We start from the raw sequence: 16675 nt of genomic DNA, 5'->3' as shown, positions 1-16675 counted from the left end.
TTCAACTTTTCCTAAAATGATTTATCTTGCTGAAAACTCTCCTTTTCCCCCCATAATAATATGTCAGCTGAAAATGTAGCATCATTTATTTCTTCCTGAAAGCGAGGTATTGCCTTTACATTTGCTTTAATCCTTAGACTATCTCACCATCTCATCTGGGATGACGTGAGGAGCCAGCAGCCTTGTTATTCTAATTATTCCACAAATAATAGTGAATGTCTACCAGGTACCAGGCACTGCCTTCAGCACTCAGGCTTCACAGAGAGAGAAGCTCCACTCTTCAGAAGCTCCCTACCTGTAGAGAAGCCAGCAGGTAAACTACTAAGCCCCATTCTGTGTACTGTGTGCACAGTACAGATGGCATGGAGGGTGGGTGGGGCGCAGAGGCCGACTGGCGGGCTGAGTCCATCTGGGAGTTCAGCGAAGGCGCTTAGAGAAGGTTAGCTTTGAGCTGAGTCTGGAAAGATGGATCACTTTGTCAGGAATAGGGAAGAAAGGACATTCTAGACAGAAGGAACCATATGGACAAAGCATGGAGATGTGAAATTGCATGGTGCTTTTGGGAAATTACGAGATGTCTTGTTTAGCTGCAGTGCTCAGGAACTGAGGCAGAGACTGGAGGACAGTACAGTTTTTCTGGAGTATATTCTTGCTGGCTGGTATACTTTTTGTATTATATGGTAGAATTAACTGTGGACAAAAAAATTGGGGTAATGGAGTAATCACAGAGGGATCTGTGTGACACTAACCAAATAAATATAACAAAATAGAATGTAACACAAAATATATAAAATAAAATACCTTTCCTCAAAATTCCCAGAATCCGTTTATCACTAGAAACAGAGCTGCTGAGGACAGACAGGAAGCAAACTAACTCTTGACTGATGATATTTTCTGTTCTCTTTCCAGCCTCCCTGCATTATTTGGGAACAATGTGGGCCTGGACACTGTGGTTGCTCCCTCTACTCTGCAAATTTGGCCTGGCAGGTAGGTCAGCCTGTGCCCTTTTATGGATTATGTGATTCTATTTGCCTTTTTTGGATAAGAAGTGTTAACTTAAGAACAAAGGGGCACCTGGACATGGGCATTCATGGATGAACAATGGGGGATTTGTGAACTCCCTAAATTTGTATGGGGTTGTATGTGCATGTTGATATATACTTATGCATATGCAAGTTTGGCAAGATGATCTATCATATTTTCAAAGGGAGATATGACCCTTTGAAAGTCAAGATTCACTGTTTTAGAGTGATAGTAGGTGATTATCTTGGTGATTCCTGTGTTCAGGATGCATTGGTTCATATAGGATACACACATAAAAACATATATACATTTTCACACTATTTGCCATAAATTCCAAGGGTATAAAGGGAAATGAAACAGCATGTTTCTACAATGGTCCAACTCAACACTATGGGCCTAATGGCCATACAATACCATGTAGGTCTAAGATGTATTACTTAGATCACATATTATGTTAAAAAAGATAAGACCAGATAAAAAGAAATGGTGATTGAGCACTGGGAATGTAGACAAGGCTTGTAGTATAAATATTGATCTGGTCAGGCTGCTATATAACAAAATACCATAGACTGGATCGCCTAAACAACAGAAGTTTATTTTCTCACAGTTTTGGAGACTGGAAGTCCAAGGTCGAGGTATCTGCAGAGTTGATTTTCTCTGACACCTCTCTCCTTGATTTGTTGATGACCATCTCCCTGCTGCCTCTTCGCGTGGTCATCCCTCTGTGTACCTTAATCTCCTCTTATAAGGACACCAGTCAGATTGAATTAGGACACACTGTAAAGGCCCCATTTTAGTTAATATATCCTTATATGCCCTGTTTCCAAATGCAGCCACCTTCTGAGGCACAGCAGAGAGAGAGGAGGGCTTCAACATATGAGATTTGTGGGAGAGGGACACAATCCAGCCCATAACATAACATAATTGGAGGTCACCCAGAAGGCAGTTATGATCCAGAGATAATAAGAATGTCTTCCAAACCTCTGGCATGGCCTGGCCCACTTTGCAGGTCCCTGGGGTTATACTTGTGACACTCCAGAGCTTTGTAGACAATACAGGCAGGTAGGGCTGTGTGTCTCTGTCTCATTCAGCCTCTTTTGGCCATCTCAGAAATCCCCAAATGCTTCCAATTCTCCAATTTAAAGTTCTGCTTATAAGCATCATGACACCTTTTCCCCTCAACTTGTCTTTTTCAGTCTTGTATCTCTGTCTCCCCTTACTACCTTTCACTAATACCATTTCCTGTGTAACTGACTCCAGTTTCCGTACTACTTTCCTTCTAGACAATTTTCCCCTTGGTCTCAGCCTTGCCCTTCTTTTATTTCAAGACACTGTTCACAGCAAAATTTGACTTTGCAATGACACCAAAGTGATATGAGCGTAGAGAGGAAGAAGGGAGATTGAGAAGATCTTTTTAATTTTGAAAAATGTTCTTTTAGCATATAGGAAATTTGCTGATAAGCAAGAACATTCTCCTGGTCCTTCTTAGAGAAGAGTTCTGAATATTTCTGCTTATTTCTAAAAACAAGGGAAATAGTTATTTCTAGAAATGTGGCAATATGTTTATATGCTTTTTCTTAACATGTGGAATGATACATGTGTGTGAGGGGCAAATGTAACCTTTAGTTGTCCACGTGCAAAAAATAAACATTCTGTTGTAGTTTTAAATTTACACAAAAATTGTGAAGATAGTACAGAGAATTCTTATATACCCTTTATCCAGTTTCCCTTACTGCTAATATTTTATAATAGCATCATATGCTTGCTGAAATAAAGAAACTGATATTAACATATGACTATTAAGTACATTTCAGACTTTACTTGATTTCATTAGTTTTTCCTCAGTGTTCTCTCTCTATTCTGGGATCCAGTTCAGGGTGGCATATTGCACTGAATTGTCCTGTCTCCTTAGTCTCTTCTGGTGGATGACAGCTCATTAGTCTTCCCTTTTTTCTCATGACTGTGGCAATCTTGAAGAGTACTGTGAGTACCCTTGGGGTTTTATGAAAAATAGAACAGAGGTAAAATGCCCTCCATTGCTCTATCACAATTATATAATGTTTGTGACAGTCTTTTGATGAAGAGTTTGTGTTCTAATTAGAGGTAAGTTGAATAAGACTTAAAACAGGCACACTAGTTGCCAGCAAGTAGGCAGGACAACAGATGTATAAGCCTTGCTTCTCATTGGCAGTTCTATTACATAAGTCAGGGCAGTTCAGATGTGTGGGATCCACACCAGATAACTGAGGCTGTAAGTAATAACTATAAGTAAAGAAAGCAAGCAAAACTGAAGCTATTTGTTGATCTGGTTTTCCTTTTTTATTCTAGTTCCCCTTGACACCCTCATTTGTGATAAAACAAATCTACACTGCCCTGAGATCATATGCAGAATTAGGATGTCATGAGGACATAACAAAGAGAAGAAGAGGGAAAATTACTCTTAAATGAATTCCTCCTCCAAGTCCTAAAATCTTGGATTTTCAGACAAGCTATTTTTCACATGAGGCAGGGAAAGTTGTTTATGCTGTGAAAATAAGCAAACCCAAAATCTTAGTGCTTAAGACAACAAAGTCTATATGTCCATCACAAGTAAGCAGGGACCTAGGCTGATGGAGGCTGTACCAGCCTAAGACTCATGATCTCAACATGGATTTGCAGGGTGTGCAGGGCAAAGGGAGGAGAGGAAGGATAATAATGTAGTAGCGCTTTAGTCTCCTTTCATGTCAGGGGCCAAAGAAGTCACCTTGCTATGCCTAATTTCAAGGAAGCAAGGAAATAAAATCTTCCCATATGTCGGGGAAGGGGAAATACTGATGAGCACTGGAAATGTTCTTGGGCACTCATTTTATTTGCCATAAATCTCTTTTGTAACACCAACATAGGGGATCAGAATATGCCACCCCAAAATATACCACTTTGGCATAAGGATTTATTTTGGTTTGGAGTCAAACGAGAATCAGTAGATGCAAAAGTGAAGTCTTTGGAACTTCTTTTATTTATTTAAAAGAAGAAACTTCTGAAAAGTAAGGACTGCTATAAATCTCTTCTGGAGGAGTTTTATGACCATGAGGAAGACAGAAAATCAGTGCCAGGATGGATCTGCACATATAAACCCTGATCCATTAGTGTCTCACATATATTTACCTTTTCACAGTCTGCCACCCTTGAAAGCCTAAGTTCATTTTCCTTTGCCCTGTCAGTTCTCTACAGATTTATTGGTTTTGTCTTAAGATGCTGTATCAGCGCAGGTTCTAACCACCCCTTTAAGTTACTCTTTATTGAGTTTTCGCCTGTGTAATTTCACTGCATGCATTAATATAATGTTTTTCTCTTGTTAATCTGTCTTTTGTCAGTCTGATTTTACAGGGCCCAGGCTGGAGAGCCTAGGAGAGTGAAAAGAAACAGAATTTTTTCCTTCTCTATACCAATATCAAGTGGCCTCTCCAAGAATATTTCTGTCTTGCCATGTACCAAACAGTGAGAGTAAAACAAATGTAGCTCCTTAAAAAAAGCTCAGGTGAAGAGGAAAATCATTTTTAGAACTACTTTCTCTTCTGATATCTGATGACACTGATGGTTCTGGTAACCAGAGGTTGGACTCCCCTCTGATTTATGGTTTTTATAGATATTAATCAAAGCGTCTGAAAGAGCTAAAGAGAGATATTCAAGGAAGAAGAGTAAAGACTAGAGTTCACCATGGTTCGACGGGGATATGTTTAGATACACAAGGATCTCTTCCTGGGCTGTGCTATGCTAAGTCACCTCAGTCGTGTCCGAGGCTCCTCTGTCCATCTATTTCTACACTGGTTTTTTTGGTGGCTGTCTTTAGAGTCAGCCTGTTCAAGGCAAACCGAGAATGAAGGTGGAAATAAAATGTGACTGTAGGGTGTCGTAATGAGAATAGTACAAAACTAAAGACTATTCTGAGTAGACAGGGAAAGACATCTTATTTCTTTGTTTTCCAGCCAATGATCAGTTTTGATATCCTGCTTAGAGTCCATGTGCTGGTATGAGTGAAATGGAGGTGGAGGGCAGGCTAGCTTTGGATGACTATTTGAAAGGAAATTGGCCACAGGACTAAAGACAGATCCACATGTACGCACAAACACATACAGCCAAAATCTCTGAGCCAGAGAGTGAGTCAGTCAGTGTAACAGCTATTCCCCTGGGGACATTGTTGGCTAACTGTTTGCTCACCCTCTTACAGGATTTTGGCTGTCCCCACTGACAGTTGTGAAGTGTGTATCTGTTAATATTCTGCTTGCTGTCCTGAGGAATCCTGAGGGAGTGTTTTCAAGCTATGTGGGCTCTCTGAGGAATTACTGGGCTAATTGGTCTACCTTCTGATCTCTACTTAACATGTAGTATTATTTGGTTCAGGTCAGTTAACTTTGGTCCTTTAAACAGTTGGACTTGGAGATCACCAGCTTTTTCATGGTTTTCAGCATGCAAGTAGCTTAGATAGAAAGTCATTTTCTTAACTACTGACTAGTGGGTGTTGTCAAGATCAGGCTCATCTGCAGGACTCAGAGGAAGGCTTCTCAGAAAAAAAGCTGGAAGTGTGGACATGACATGAAGGCCCCCTTGCTCCCCTTCACTCTTGTTTGTCGCTCCCACATTGTTACCTATGTGGACAATTCTCATTTCTTAGACCACAGTCTCCCACGTTGCAGGCAGATTCTTTACCATCTGAACCACCAGGGAAGCCCATGAATGAATATACAAATCCCGAAAGTCCCAAATCTAAGCAGTGAATACAACCCATTCTGAAACTATTTATTACTGACTTCCTATTAGAAGGTGTTACCTCTGGAAGAGTTGAAATGTATACATTAGTCAGATATGCAGATATATTTTATAACATCCTTATTTTCGATGATTAAACTAATCAGTTTTCAAAAAGTCCCTGCTCCCCTGGAAAGCAAGCAGGGCTGAGGAAGGGGACAGCACGGGCAGTACTTATTAGCATTGTCTCCGTTTCTTCTGATTTATAGTGTTTTCCAGCTGATTCAGTCTCTCTGGGGTAACTGTGCACAGTTCCAGAGTTTCTGCCTGTCCCCCTACTCCTGCCTAGGGTGGTGTCTCCGTATATGAGTGGGGTTTATGTAACTTCAGAGTCCTGGTCTCCTAAATCTGTGTGAGCAAGTCTTTGTTTCCCTCTGGACGTTCTGCTAGGGTCTTATCCCTTCTCTGCTGTCTGCTGCCAGGCAGCCAGCTTTGCATGGACTTTGGGGTATCATTGCCAAACCCACTCCTGAAGTTTATGCCCCGGCTGTTTGCCTGTGGTCTTGACATCCCCCTGTGCACAGAAACCTCTTCATCTGAATCCCAGGCCTGATCTATAGCCATATCACCCTGAACGTGCCTGATCTCTTCTGAATCCCAGGCCTGGACCAACCCAACACATCTACACCCACCCACAGTTCCTCACCCTGAGATACTGGGGACTTCTGAATCCCTGCTTGCTACTTTCGCCTGTTCAGGGCTTATGTGAAGATCTTCCCCAGCCCACTCTCTGCAGTGCTAGGACTTCAATATCATGCTGGAGTTGGTGCTGAGTGGTACATGAGGCTCCGACAAGACTTGCTATGCCTGGTGAAATAGGCCACCAGCCCAAATGACCTTTGTTCTTCAGACTCATGCATGTTTGTACTGTTGCACCAAGAACACGGACATCCGAGTTCTTTGCTCCATCTTACTTTCACTCCCCCACTCCAATATTTTACTTGCTACAAGTGATGGACTTCTTACTTCTTATCTGATAGGAACTTCCTTGAATAAAAATATAAGAAGTGTTTTTTAAGTCAAAATCTAGCTGTTTAAAGGGAGTAACTGCAGAGATGGAGTTAGATTCTTTCCATGGCCCTGATAAGGAGAACCTATTATACCTAATAACTTACCAAGAAATTCAGCTTTCGATTAATCTGTTTTCATCAAACTCATTAATGCTGGTAATATCTATCATGTACTAAAGTTATTGTGTTTGTGTATTTTTCTAGACCTGCCAGCTAAGCCTGAGAATATTTCTTGCGTCTTCTACTATACGAAAAATTTTACTTGCACCTGGAGTCCAGAGGAAGAAGCTAATTTTATATCATACACAGTCAGGAGAACTTTGTGAGTATGGGAGCTTGTGTGCCATCAGGGAGAGTAAAGGGAGGAGGCAGAGGCTCCCAGTTTAACTCATGACTCAAGTCACTTAGACAGTAAAATGTTTTCTCAATTATAGCTTCTAGATAACCACTATTTGCATCCAGTGGCTGGGGTGATATCTTGGTTATTTGCAACCATACTGATAGGATCTACAGCTAAGACGGTGGGGAGGGTGCTTGTATAACCATGACACAACATTACCCTGTACGCCATTTTTGCATTCTGTGATAACCGTGGAAAACCCTGAGATCCTTTCTGCTTTCAAAATTCCATGGTTCTATATTTCTGTATGTTCACTCAATGCCCCCTCACCCCTGCCTTTGCAAATCCTTACGCAGTGGGGCCCCTCTTCTGGTCTCAGCCTGTTTCATCTTCCACATAGTACCTAGAGGACTCTAGCAATACCCACCTACTTGATTCCTACCAATATGTGTAGTCGTTTTCATTAAGTTACAGCTTGATAGGGTTTAAGTTATCTATCTAAGAAAATAATTGTAATGAGTTTTCTGAAAACAATGTACACCAGTGGCAAAAAATTCAATCTGAAAAATATGAAGAATATAAAAAAAAATCACCCAAAATCCCATTACCAAAGATAACAATTTTTAACATTTTGATGAAGGCCTTGCTAGACACCTTTAAGAAGAGTTATGTAAATATGTAAGTTCATATTAATGTAATCATTATTTACCTAATATGCATCTTGTTTTTTTTCACTATTAATAGAGTACCAGGCATCTTTCCATATCAATAAATATAGCTGTATTAAAAACTATCATTTTAAATTCTATTTATGTATCTGCTGTAATTTATTTAACAAATTCTTTTTATTTTTTTCTTTTAAGAATAAGTTCTCAAGGTTAGAATCTCAGATTTTCAAGAGCCTATTCATTATTCCTTACCAATAGGAAATGCATTATATGAATGTGACTTTTGATGAACTTATAGGGTTCCCAGGGAGGTCTCCATGGTAACTTTTCTCTCTCCTTGAAGGTGAGGAAGGAATCTGGAGAGATAAACATCAATTTCTGAACTATACAGTTCTCAAGAGAGACCCAGAAGGGAGCTACCAAATACATGCTTAATATATTAAATATGCTTATGTTTCTAAACTGCTGTACTAAACTCACGCTGAATCATTTTTTCCTTCAAAGGTGTTATTTACGTGAAAATGATACTTGTATTTCTACAAGTGAAAATGGTTCTTCATGCTCTTTTTATTCAAGATTAACACCACCAGATATTTACATTATTCAAGTGGAGGCTCAAAATGCATATGGTATAATTAAATCTGATATAACATATTGGGACTTATATACCGTAGGTAAGTGTCACTTTATATTCTTATGTACTTTTTAATTAAAATATACCCTCTTCTTCTTTTTTTTTAAAGAGATATCTGTAAACTCAAAAGTAGATTCACAGCTCAAGCATATAGTAGGTGTATGTTATGGGTATATGGAAAACTTGTCTTCTTTTGAAGAAGGAAAAGAGAGGTAGGGTCAGAGGGAAGAAGAAAGGAAGTAAGGAGGGAACTGACCAAAAAAAGAAAAAAGAATGAGAAGAAACATTTTGCTGGTCCTTGATTTTCTCTGGCAGTTTGTACCATAAATTATATTAGAAGAAACAGTGTTTCTTCTTCAAAATATTATTGCTCCTGCAGGACAAAGTAAAACTCTTATTTTTAAAAATATCTCACTGATAGTTACTTTTTGAATTATTTTTCAGAGTCATTTTTACTATTTCATTTAAAAATAACATCATTTGTGAGATATAATTCACGTTATGAGTCACCTTTTTTGTTAATTTATTCATTTTTAACTGGAGGATAATTGCTTTACAATATTGTGTTGGTTTCTGCCATACCTCAACGTGAATCAGCCATAGGTATACATATGTCCCCTCCCTCTTGAACCTCCATCCCATCTCCCACCCCAAAGATTCACCTTTTAAAAATGACAATTCACCAGTTTTCAAAAATCATATTCACAAATTTATACAAATATCACCAGGACCTAGTTCCAGAAACTTTTCATCACCCCTCAAAGAAACTTCATGCCCATTAGCAGAAATCCTCAATTCTACCTTCCCCTTGATCTCTGGCAGTCACTAACCTATTTTTCTGTCTTTATGGATTTACTTATTTTTGAAAATTCATATAAATGTAATGATACAGTATAGTCCTTGTATCTTATTTCTTTCACAGCATAATGTTTTCAAGGTTCAATCTATCTTGTAGCATTTATTCCTTTTCATTGCTGAATAATAATCCATCGTAGGGACATAGCACATTCTGTTTAACCACACATTGGTTGATAGACATTTGAGTTGTTTCCACTTTTTGGTTATGAAAGCTGCAATTATGAATATTTGTGTATAAATTTTTGTGTGGATATAGGCTTCAATTCTCTTAGATATATACCTAATGAAATTTCTGGGTCATATAACTCAGTCTTTAACTTTTTGAGGAACTGCTGAATTTTAACAAAATGGCTGTATCATTTTACATTCCCACCAGCAATTTATAAAGTTACCAGCTTCTCCATATCCTTGCCAACACTAGTTATTGCACTTTTTTAAAATTATAACCATCCTAGTGGGTATTGGAGAAGGCAATGGCAACCCACTCCAGTACTCTTGCCTGGAAAATCCCATGGACAGAGGAGCCTGGTGAGCTGCAGTCCATGGGGTTGCTAGGAGTTGGACACAACTGAGTGACTTCAGTTTCACTTTTCACTTTCATGCATTGGAGAAGGAAATGGCAACCCACTCCAGTGTTCTTGCCTGGAGAATCCCAGGGACAGGGCAGCCTGGTGGGCTGCTGTCTCTGGGGTCGCACAGAGTCGGTCACGACTGAAGTGACTTAGCAGCAGTGGGTATCAGGGGACTTCCCTGCTGGGTATTACATCATACTTCACTGTTCTGATTTGCACTTAACAAATGATTGATGATATTAAGCATCTTTTCATGTGCTAATTAGCCATTTGTACATCCTCTCTGGAAAAATGTTAATCCATAACCTTTGCTGATTTTACAAATATGTTGTCTTTTTATTGCTCAATTTTAAGAGTTCTTTTTGTGAGGGTCTGTGCTCTGCAGCATGTGAGATCTTAGTTACCCTGCTGCTGCTAAGTCGCTTCAGTCGTGTCCGACTCTGTGCGACCCCATAGATGGCAGCCCACCTGGCTCTCCAGTCCCTGGGATTCTCCAGGCAAGAATACTGGAGTGGGTTGCCATTTCCTTCTCCAACAAGGGATCAAACCTAAGCCCCTTGCAGTGGAAGAGTGAGTCTTAATCACTGGATTGCCAGGGAAGTTCGAGTTCTTTATATATTCTGGATATCAGCTTCTTATAAGATAATGTTTTGCACATATTTTCTTTCTTCCCATGGGTTATGTTTTCCATTTTTTAAATAATATCCTTTGAAATTACAACATAATTTAATTTTGATGATTTTATTATAATTTATCTATTTTTTCCTTTATTGCTTGTGCTCAGGAGTCAGAACTAATAAACTAGTACCTAATCTGAGGTCACAAAGATTTCTACTCTGTTTTCTTTTAAAGACCTTTATAGCTTTAGCTCTTACATTTAGTTCTATGATCTTTTCTGAGTTAATTTTTAAACAAAGTTAACAAACTTTGTATTCCTGAAATAAATCTCACATGGTTGTAAGTGTATAATCCTTTCTATATGTTGCTGAATTTGGACTGATAGTTTTTTTGTTGAGGATTTTTTCTTCTGTCTTCTTCGGGAATATTGGTCTCTTGCTTTCTTTTCTTGTGACATCTTTGTCTGTTTTTGTCATCATGGAAATATTGGCCTCACAGAATGAGTTGGAAAGTGTTTCCTGGTCTGGTTTTTTGAAAGGGTTACAGGGATAAAGACCATCCCCAAGAAAAAGAAATGCAAAAAAGCAAAATGGCTGTCTGAGGAGGCCTTACAAATAGCTGTGAAAAGAAGAGAAGCCAAAAGCAAAGAAGAAAATGAAAGATATACCCATTTTAATGCAGAGTTCCAAAGAATAGCAAGGAGAGATAAGAAAGCCTTCCTCAGTGATCAATGCAAAGAAATAGAGGAAAACGATAGAATGGGAAAGTCTAGAGATCTCTTCAAGAAAATTAGAGATACCAAGGGAGCATTTCATGCAAAGATGGGCTCAATAAAGGACAGAAATGGTATGTTCCTAACAGAAGCAGAAGATATTAAGAAGAGGTGGCAAGAATACACAGAAGAATTGTACAAAAAAGATCTTCATGACCAAGATAATCATGATGGTGTGATCACCCACCTAGAGCCAGACATCCTGGAATGTGAAGTCATATGGGCCTTAGGAAGCATCACTATGAACAAAGCTAGTGGAGGTGATGGAATTCCAATTGAGCTATTTCAAATCCTGAAAGATGATGCTGTGAAAGTGCTTCACGCAATATGTCAGCAAATTTGGAAAACTCAGCAGTGGCCACAGGACTGGAAAAGGTCAGTTTTCATTCCAATCCCAAAGAAAGGTAATGCCAAAGAATGTTCAAACTACTGCACAATTGCACTCAACTCACACGCTAGTAAAGTAATGCTCAAAATTCTCCAAGCCAGGCTTCAGCAATACGTGAACCATGAACTTCCAGGTGTTCAAGCTGGTTTTAGAAAAGGCAGAGAAACCAGAGATCAAATTGCTAACATCCGCTCGGTCATCGAAGAAGTAAGAGAGTTCCAGAAAAACATCTATTTCTGCTTTATTGACTATGCGAAAGCCTTTGACTGTGTGGATCACAATAAACTGTGGAAAATTCTTCAAGAGATGGGAATACCAGAGTACCTGACCTGTCTCTTGAGAAACCTGTATACAGGTCAGGAAGCAACAGTTAGAACTGGACATGGAACAACAGACTGGTTCCAAATAGGAAAAGGAGTACATCAAGGTTGTATATTGTCACCCTTCTTATTTAACTTATATGCATGATGCATCCAACACTGGGCTGGAAGAAGCACAAGCTGGAATCAAGATTGCCGGGAGAAATATCAATAACCTCAGATATGCAGATGACACCACCCTTATGGCAGAAAGTGAAGAAGAACTAAAGAGCCTCTTGATGAAAGTGAAAGAAGAGAGTAAAAAAGTTGGCTTAAAGCTCAACATTCAGAAAACTAAGATCATGGCATCTGGTCCCATCACTTCGTGGCAAATAGATGGGGAAACAACAGTGGAAGCACGGGCTGACTTTATTTTTTGGGCTCCAAAATCACTGCAGATGGTGATTACAGCCATGAAATTAAAAGACGCTTGCTCCTTGGAAGAAAAGCTATGACCAACGTAGACAGCATATTAAAAAGCAGAGACATTACTTTGCCAACAAATGTCCATCTAGTTAAGGCTATGGTTTTTCCAGTAGTTATGAATGAATGTGAGAGTTGGACTGTAAAGAAAGCTGAGTGCCAAAGAATTGATGCTTTTGAACTGTGGTGTTGGAGAAGACTCTTGAGAGTCCCTTGGACTGCAAGAGATCCAACCAGTCCATCCTAAAGGAGATCGGTCCTGGGTGTTCATTGAAAGGACTGATGTTGAAACTGAAACTCCAATACTTTGGCCACCTGATGCGAAGAGCTGACTCATTGGAAAAGACCCTGATGCTTTGGAAATATTGAGGGCAGGAGGAGAAGGGGACGACAGAGGATGAGATGGCTGGATGGCATCACTGACTCAATGGACATGAGTTTGGGTAAACTCTGGGAGTTGGTGATGGACAGGGAGGCCTGGCATTCTGCGGTTCATGGGGTTGCAAAAAGTCAGACATGACTTAGCGACTGAACTGAACTGAACTGAACTGAAAGATCAGTGGTAATTCGTCTTTAAACCTTTGGTGCATCTCACCAGTGTAGATATCTGGGCCTCAAATTTTCTTTTTATGAAATGTTTTGACTTGGGTTTCTTTTTAAGACTTTTTTTAAAAAATTTTTTTAGTTTTTTATTTTTTTGAGTTTTAAAATCTTTAATTCTTACATGCGTTCCCAAACATGAACCCCCCTCCCACCTCCCTCCCCATAACATCTCTCTGGGTCATCCCCATGCACCAGCCCCAAGCATGCTGTATCCTGCGTCAGACATAGACTGGCAGGAACTCCTTTTGAAATGCTTACATCACACTGCTAACATTGGCCGTATCTCTTGTTGATGGGCCTAAAAAGGGCAAGGTTTTTCATTTTGTAAACACAAACTATTATTTTATTATTATCTTTGCTTTCTTAACATGAACATATATTACTTTAGCAATAATGTAGATTGATGTGACCATTACAGAAAAAAGTATGAAAGTTCCAATAAAACAAAAATACAAGTACCAAATTGATAATACAACTACCAGCAATTCCAATTCTAGGATCTTATTGGGGTCTTAAAGAGATACTTGCATTTCCATGTTCATTGCAATATTATTCACAATAGCCAAGATATAGAAACAACCCAAATACCCACCAACAGAGGCATGAATAAAGAAATTGTGCTATATACATACATTGCAATTACTGTAGCTATTTTGGAAAGCAAAATGATGTTTTGTGGAAAGTAGCCTAAAAATGTTTATGTTCTTGTTTGTTGTTTAGTTCCTAAATCATGTCTAACTCTTTTGCAACCCAATGGACTCTAGCCTGCCAGGCTCCTCTGTCCATGCGATTCTCCAGGCAAGAATACTGGAGTGGGTTGCCCTTTCCTTCTGCAAGGGATCTTCCCAACCCAGGGATCAAACCCACATCCCCTCACTGGCAGGTGGATTCTTTACCACTGAATCACCTGGGAAGCCCCAAAATGTTTATACCTTTTAATTTAATCCTTCTGTCCTAGGGGAATCTAAGGAAGCCATGAGAGATATAGACAAAGATACAACTATTATCCACTTACTTGTTCACTTAACAAATATCTGAAATTTGCTGAGTGCCAAGTGTTAATCCAAGGCCTTGTGATTGAGACTCAGCTTCTGTTTTCAGGGGGGCTTTAAAATGAGAAATTGGAAACACTATCACTGCAGATGGTGACTGCAGCCATGAAATTAAAAGACGCTTACTCCTTGGAAGAAAAGTTATGACCAACCTAGATAGCATATTCAAAAGCAGAGACATTACTTTGCTGACTAAGGTCCATCTAGTCAAGGCTATGGTTTTTCCTGTGGTCATGTATGGATGTGAGAGTTGGACTGTGAAGAAAGCTGAGCGCTGAAGAATTGATGCTTTTGAACTGTGGTGTTGGAAAAGACTCCTGAGAGGCCCTTGGACTGCAAGGAGATCCAACCAGTCCATTCTGAAGGAGATCAACCCTGGGATTTCTTTGGAAGGAAAGATGCTAAAGCTGAAGCTCCAGTACTTTGGCCACCTCATGCGAAGAGTTGACTCATTGGAAAAGACTCTGATGCTGGGAGGGATTGAGGGCAGGAGGAGAAGGGGATGACAGAGGATGAGATGGCTGGATGGCATCACCGACTCAATGGACGTGAGTCTGAGTGAACTCTGGGAGATGGTGATGGACAGGGAGGCCTGGCGTGCTGCAATTCATGGGGTCGCAAAGAGTCAGACACAACTGAGCGACTGAACTGAACTGAACTGATGTACAGTACACTAATAAAGAAAGTGTCAAATTCTGTTTCTCTCTAAGAGAATATTATGAAGCTTTGAAAACATGTTTTGAAAAATTTTAATGCAAAGGGATGTTTGCTGATTCCATAATGTTTTTCATAAAGACAAAAGATTTATTTAGCATAGCATTAGTTTTCTTTTAAAAAGTACAAATTTTTATATAGGTAAAAGCCTGGAAATACACCAAAATGCTAATAATGATGATCTCTGGTTGATGGCAAGGAGGGCACGGCAACCCACTGCAATATTCTTGCCTGGGGAATCCCATGGACAGATGAGCCTGGCATGGGATCACAAAGAATTCAACATGACTGAAGTGACTTAGCACGCATGCTGGTTGATAGAATTATGGTTGACTTAAAGTTTTTCTTAGTAGTTTTTCTATATTTAAAATATTTGGGGGGGACTTCCCTAATGGTCCAGTGGTCAAGACTCTGCCTTCCAATGCAGGGGGTGTGGGTTCAATCCCTGGTCAGGGAACTAGATCCTACAAGCTACAACTATGAATTCTCTTGCTGCAACTTAGACCTGGCACAACCAAATAAATAAATTTAAATAATTTTTGAAATGAGCCTATGTTACTTTTATAACCTACCCCTGCTTTTTCAAGGAGAGATTTAGGGTGAGAATGTTTATAGTGTTCAGGGGAGATGAGAGGTGCTTTCTACTGGGCACTTCTTCATCCCGGGAGTCAAAGAAAGAGAGATGGGGAGAACAGACAAGAGGAACCACCCATTCTCTGGTCATGAAGTTTCTTTTTACCTCCCTTCTGTTTGACAAAAGATCTGACCCAGTTAGTAAAAGGCTGATTTGTTAAAAACAGAAACACAGAAATATAGCCTCTCTTCACTGGACATTCTTTTTTGAAGGGGTGGGAGGTGGCAGCATTCTTTTTGCCCTGCTTTCTTAATGCCTTTTGCATACACTAAATCATGGAATATGCACTATGATTTCCTTCGCAATTCTGGGTGGATGTTATTAGCACTTTCTGGTCTTTGTGCAAATACAAGAACTGTATGATTTTCATTTTCAGCTAAAATTGAGCCACCTAAGATTTTCAGTGTGAAACCAGTTTTGGGCCTCAAACAAATGGTTCAAGTAAAATGGACACAGCCTGTGTTGGCACCTAAGTCATCTACTTTAAATTATACACTTCGATTCAGAGCAGTAAATAGTACCCATTGGGTAAGTTATGCCATTATAATGTTTCTAAGAGAATTATTTAATGTTTGTTGATCTGGAATAATTTTTTTCCATTTTCTACACTTAAAATAGAAGATAGACAATAGTGAATACTTTTCTCCCCAGTTTCCCATTTGGGCCTTTTAGATTGGAAAAGTGTCTTACTATACGCATCTTGCATTCTGAACATAGGGGCATACAAAAAAGTGAGAAATTTATTTTTGCATTTCATTCTGTTTTGTGTCTAGCTACATTGGTTCTTGAAAGTATATAGCTTGGGAATTTCCTTTTAAATTGTTTTAACCTTTGTGATCTATAACACATATTTAGAAAAGTAAACAAAACATAAATATTGCATTTAACAAATTATTATTAAGTCAGTGTGCATGTAAAAACCACTGATATAAAAAATAGCATGCTGTAGCCCCCTGCCTACCCTTTTCTGATGACATACTCCTCCTGCCTTTAGAACTAATGATTATCCTAGTTTTCATGGTAATTACTTCTTTGCTTTTTATTATGGTATTACCATGTAAGCCTGCATCCCTAAACAATGTAGTCTGAGACAGTGTATAAACGGAATCCATATATTTTGTATTTTCTTTATGTTTGACTCCTCTCTCTCAATATTGTGCTTCTAAGATCCATTCATGTTTTACAGTGCTGGAGTTTATACATTTTTATTCCAGTGTAGTCT

At 39.2% G+C, this 16675-nt stretch overlaps 1 protein-coding gene across 1 annotated transcript in view; it reads left to right on the top strand.

Annotated features, from left to right (window-relative positions):
• IL31RA (interleukin 31 receptor A) overlaps window positions 930–16675 on the top strand; it is a 52216-nt gene continuing 36470 nt past the window's right edge. The window contains exons 1-4 of the mRNA XM_005694693.3: window positions 930–987; window positions 7023–7140; window positions 8331–8500; window positions 15830–15981. Coding sequence (XP_005694750.2) covers window positions 933–987; window positions 7023–7140; window positions 8331–8500; window positions 15830–15981 — 495 coding nt within the window. The 5' untranslated portion in view covers window positions 930–932. The remainder of the gene's footprint in view (window positions 988–7022; window positions 7141–8330; window positions 8501–15829; window positions 15982–16675) is intronic.

This window comes from Capra hircus, chromosome 20 (assembly GCF_001704415.2).
Source record: "Capra hircus breed San Clemente chromosome 20, ASM170441v1, whole genome shotgun sequence".
Classification (NCBI taxonomy): Eukaryota; Metazoa; Chordata; class Mammalia; order Artiodactyla; family Bovidae; genus Capra; species Capra hircus.
This window is presented reverse-complemented; position numbering and strand designations above follow the sequence as displayed.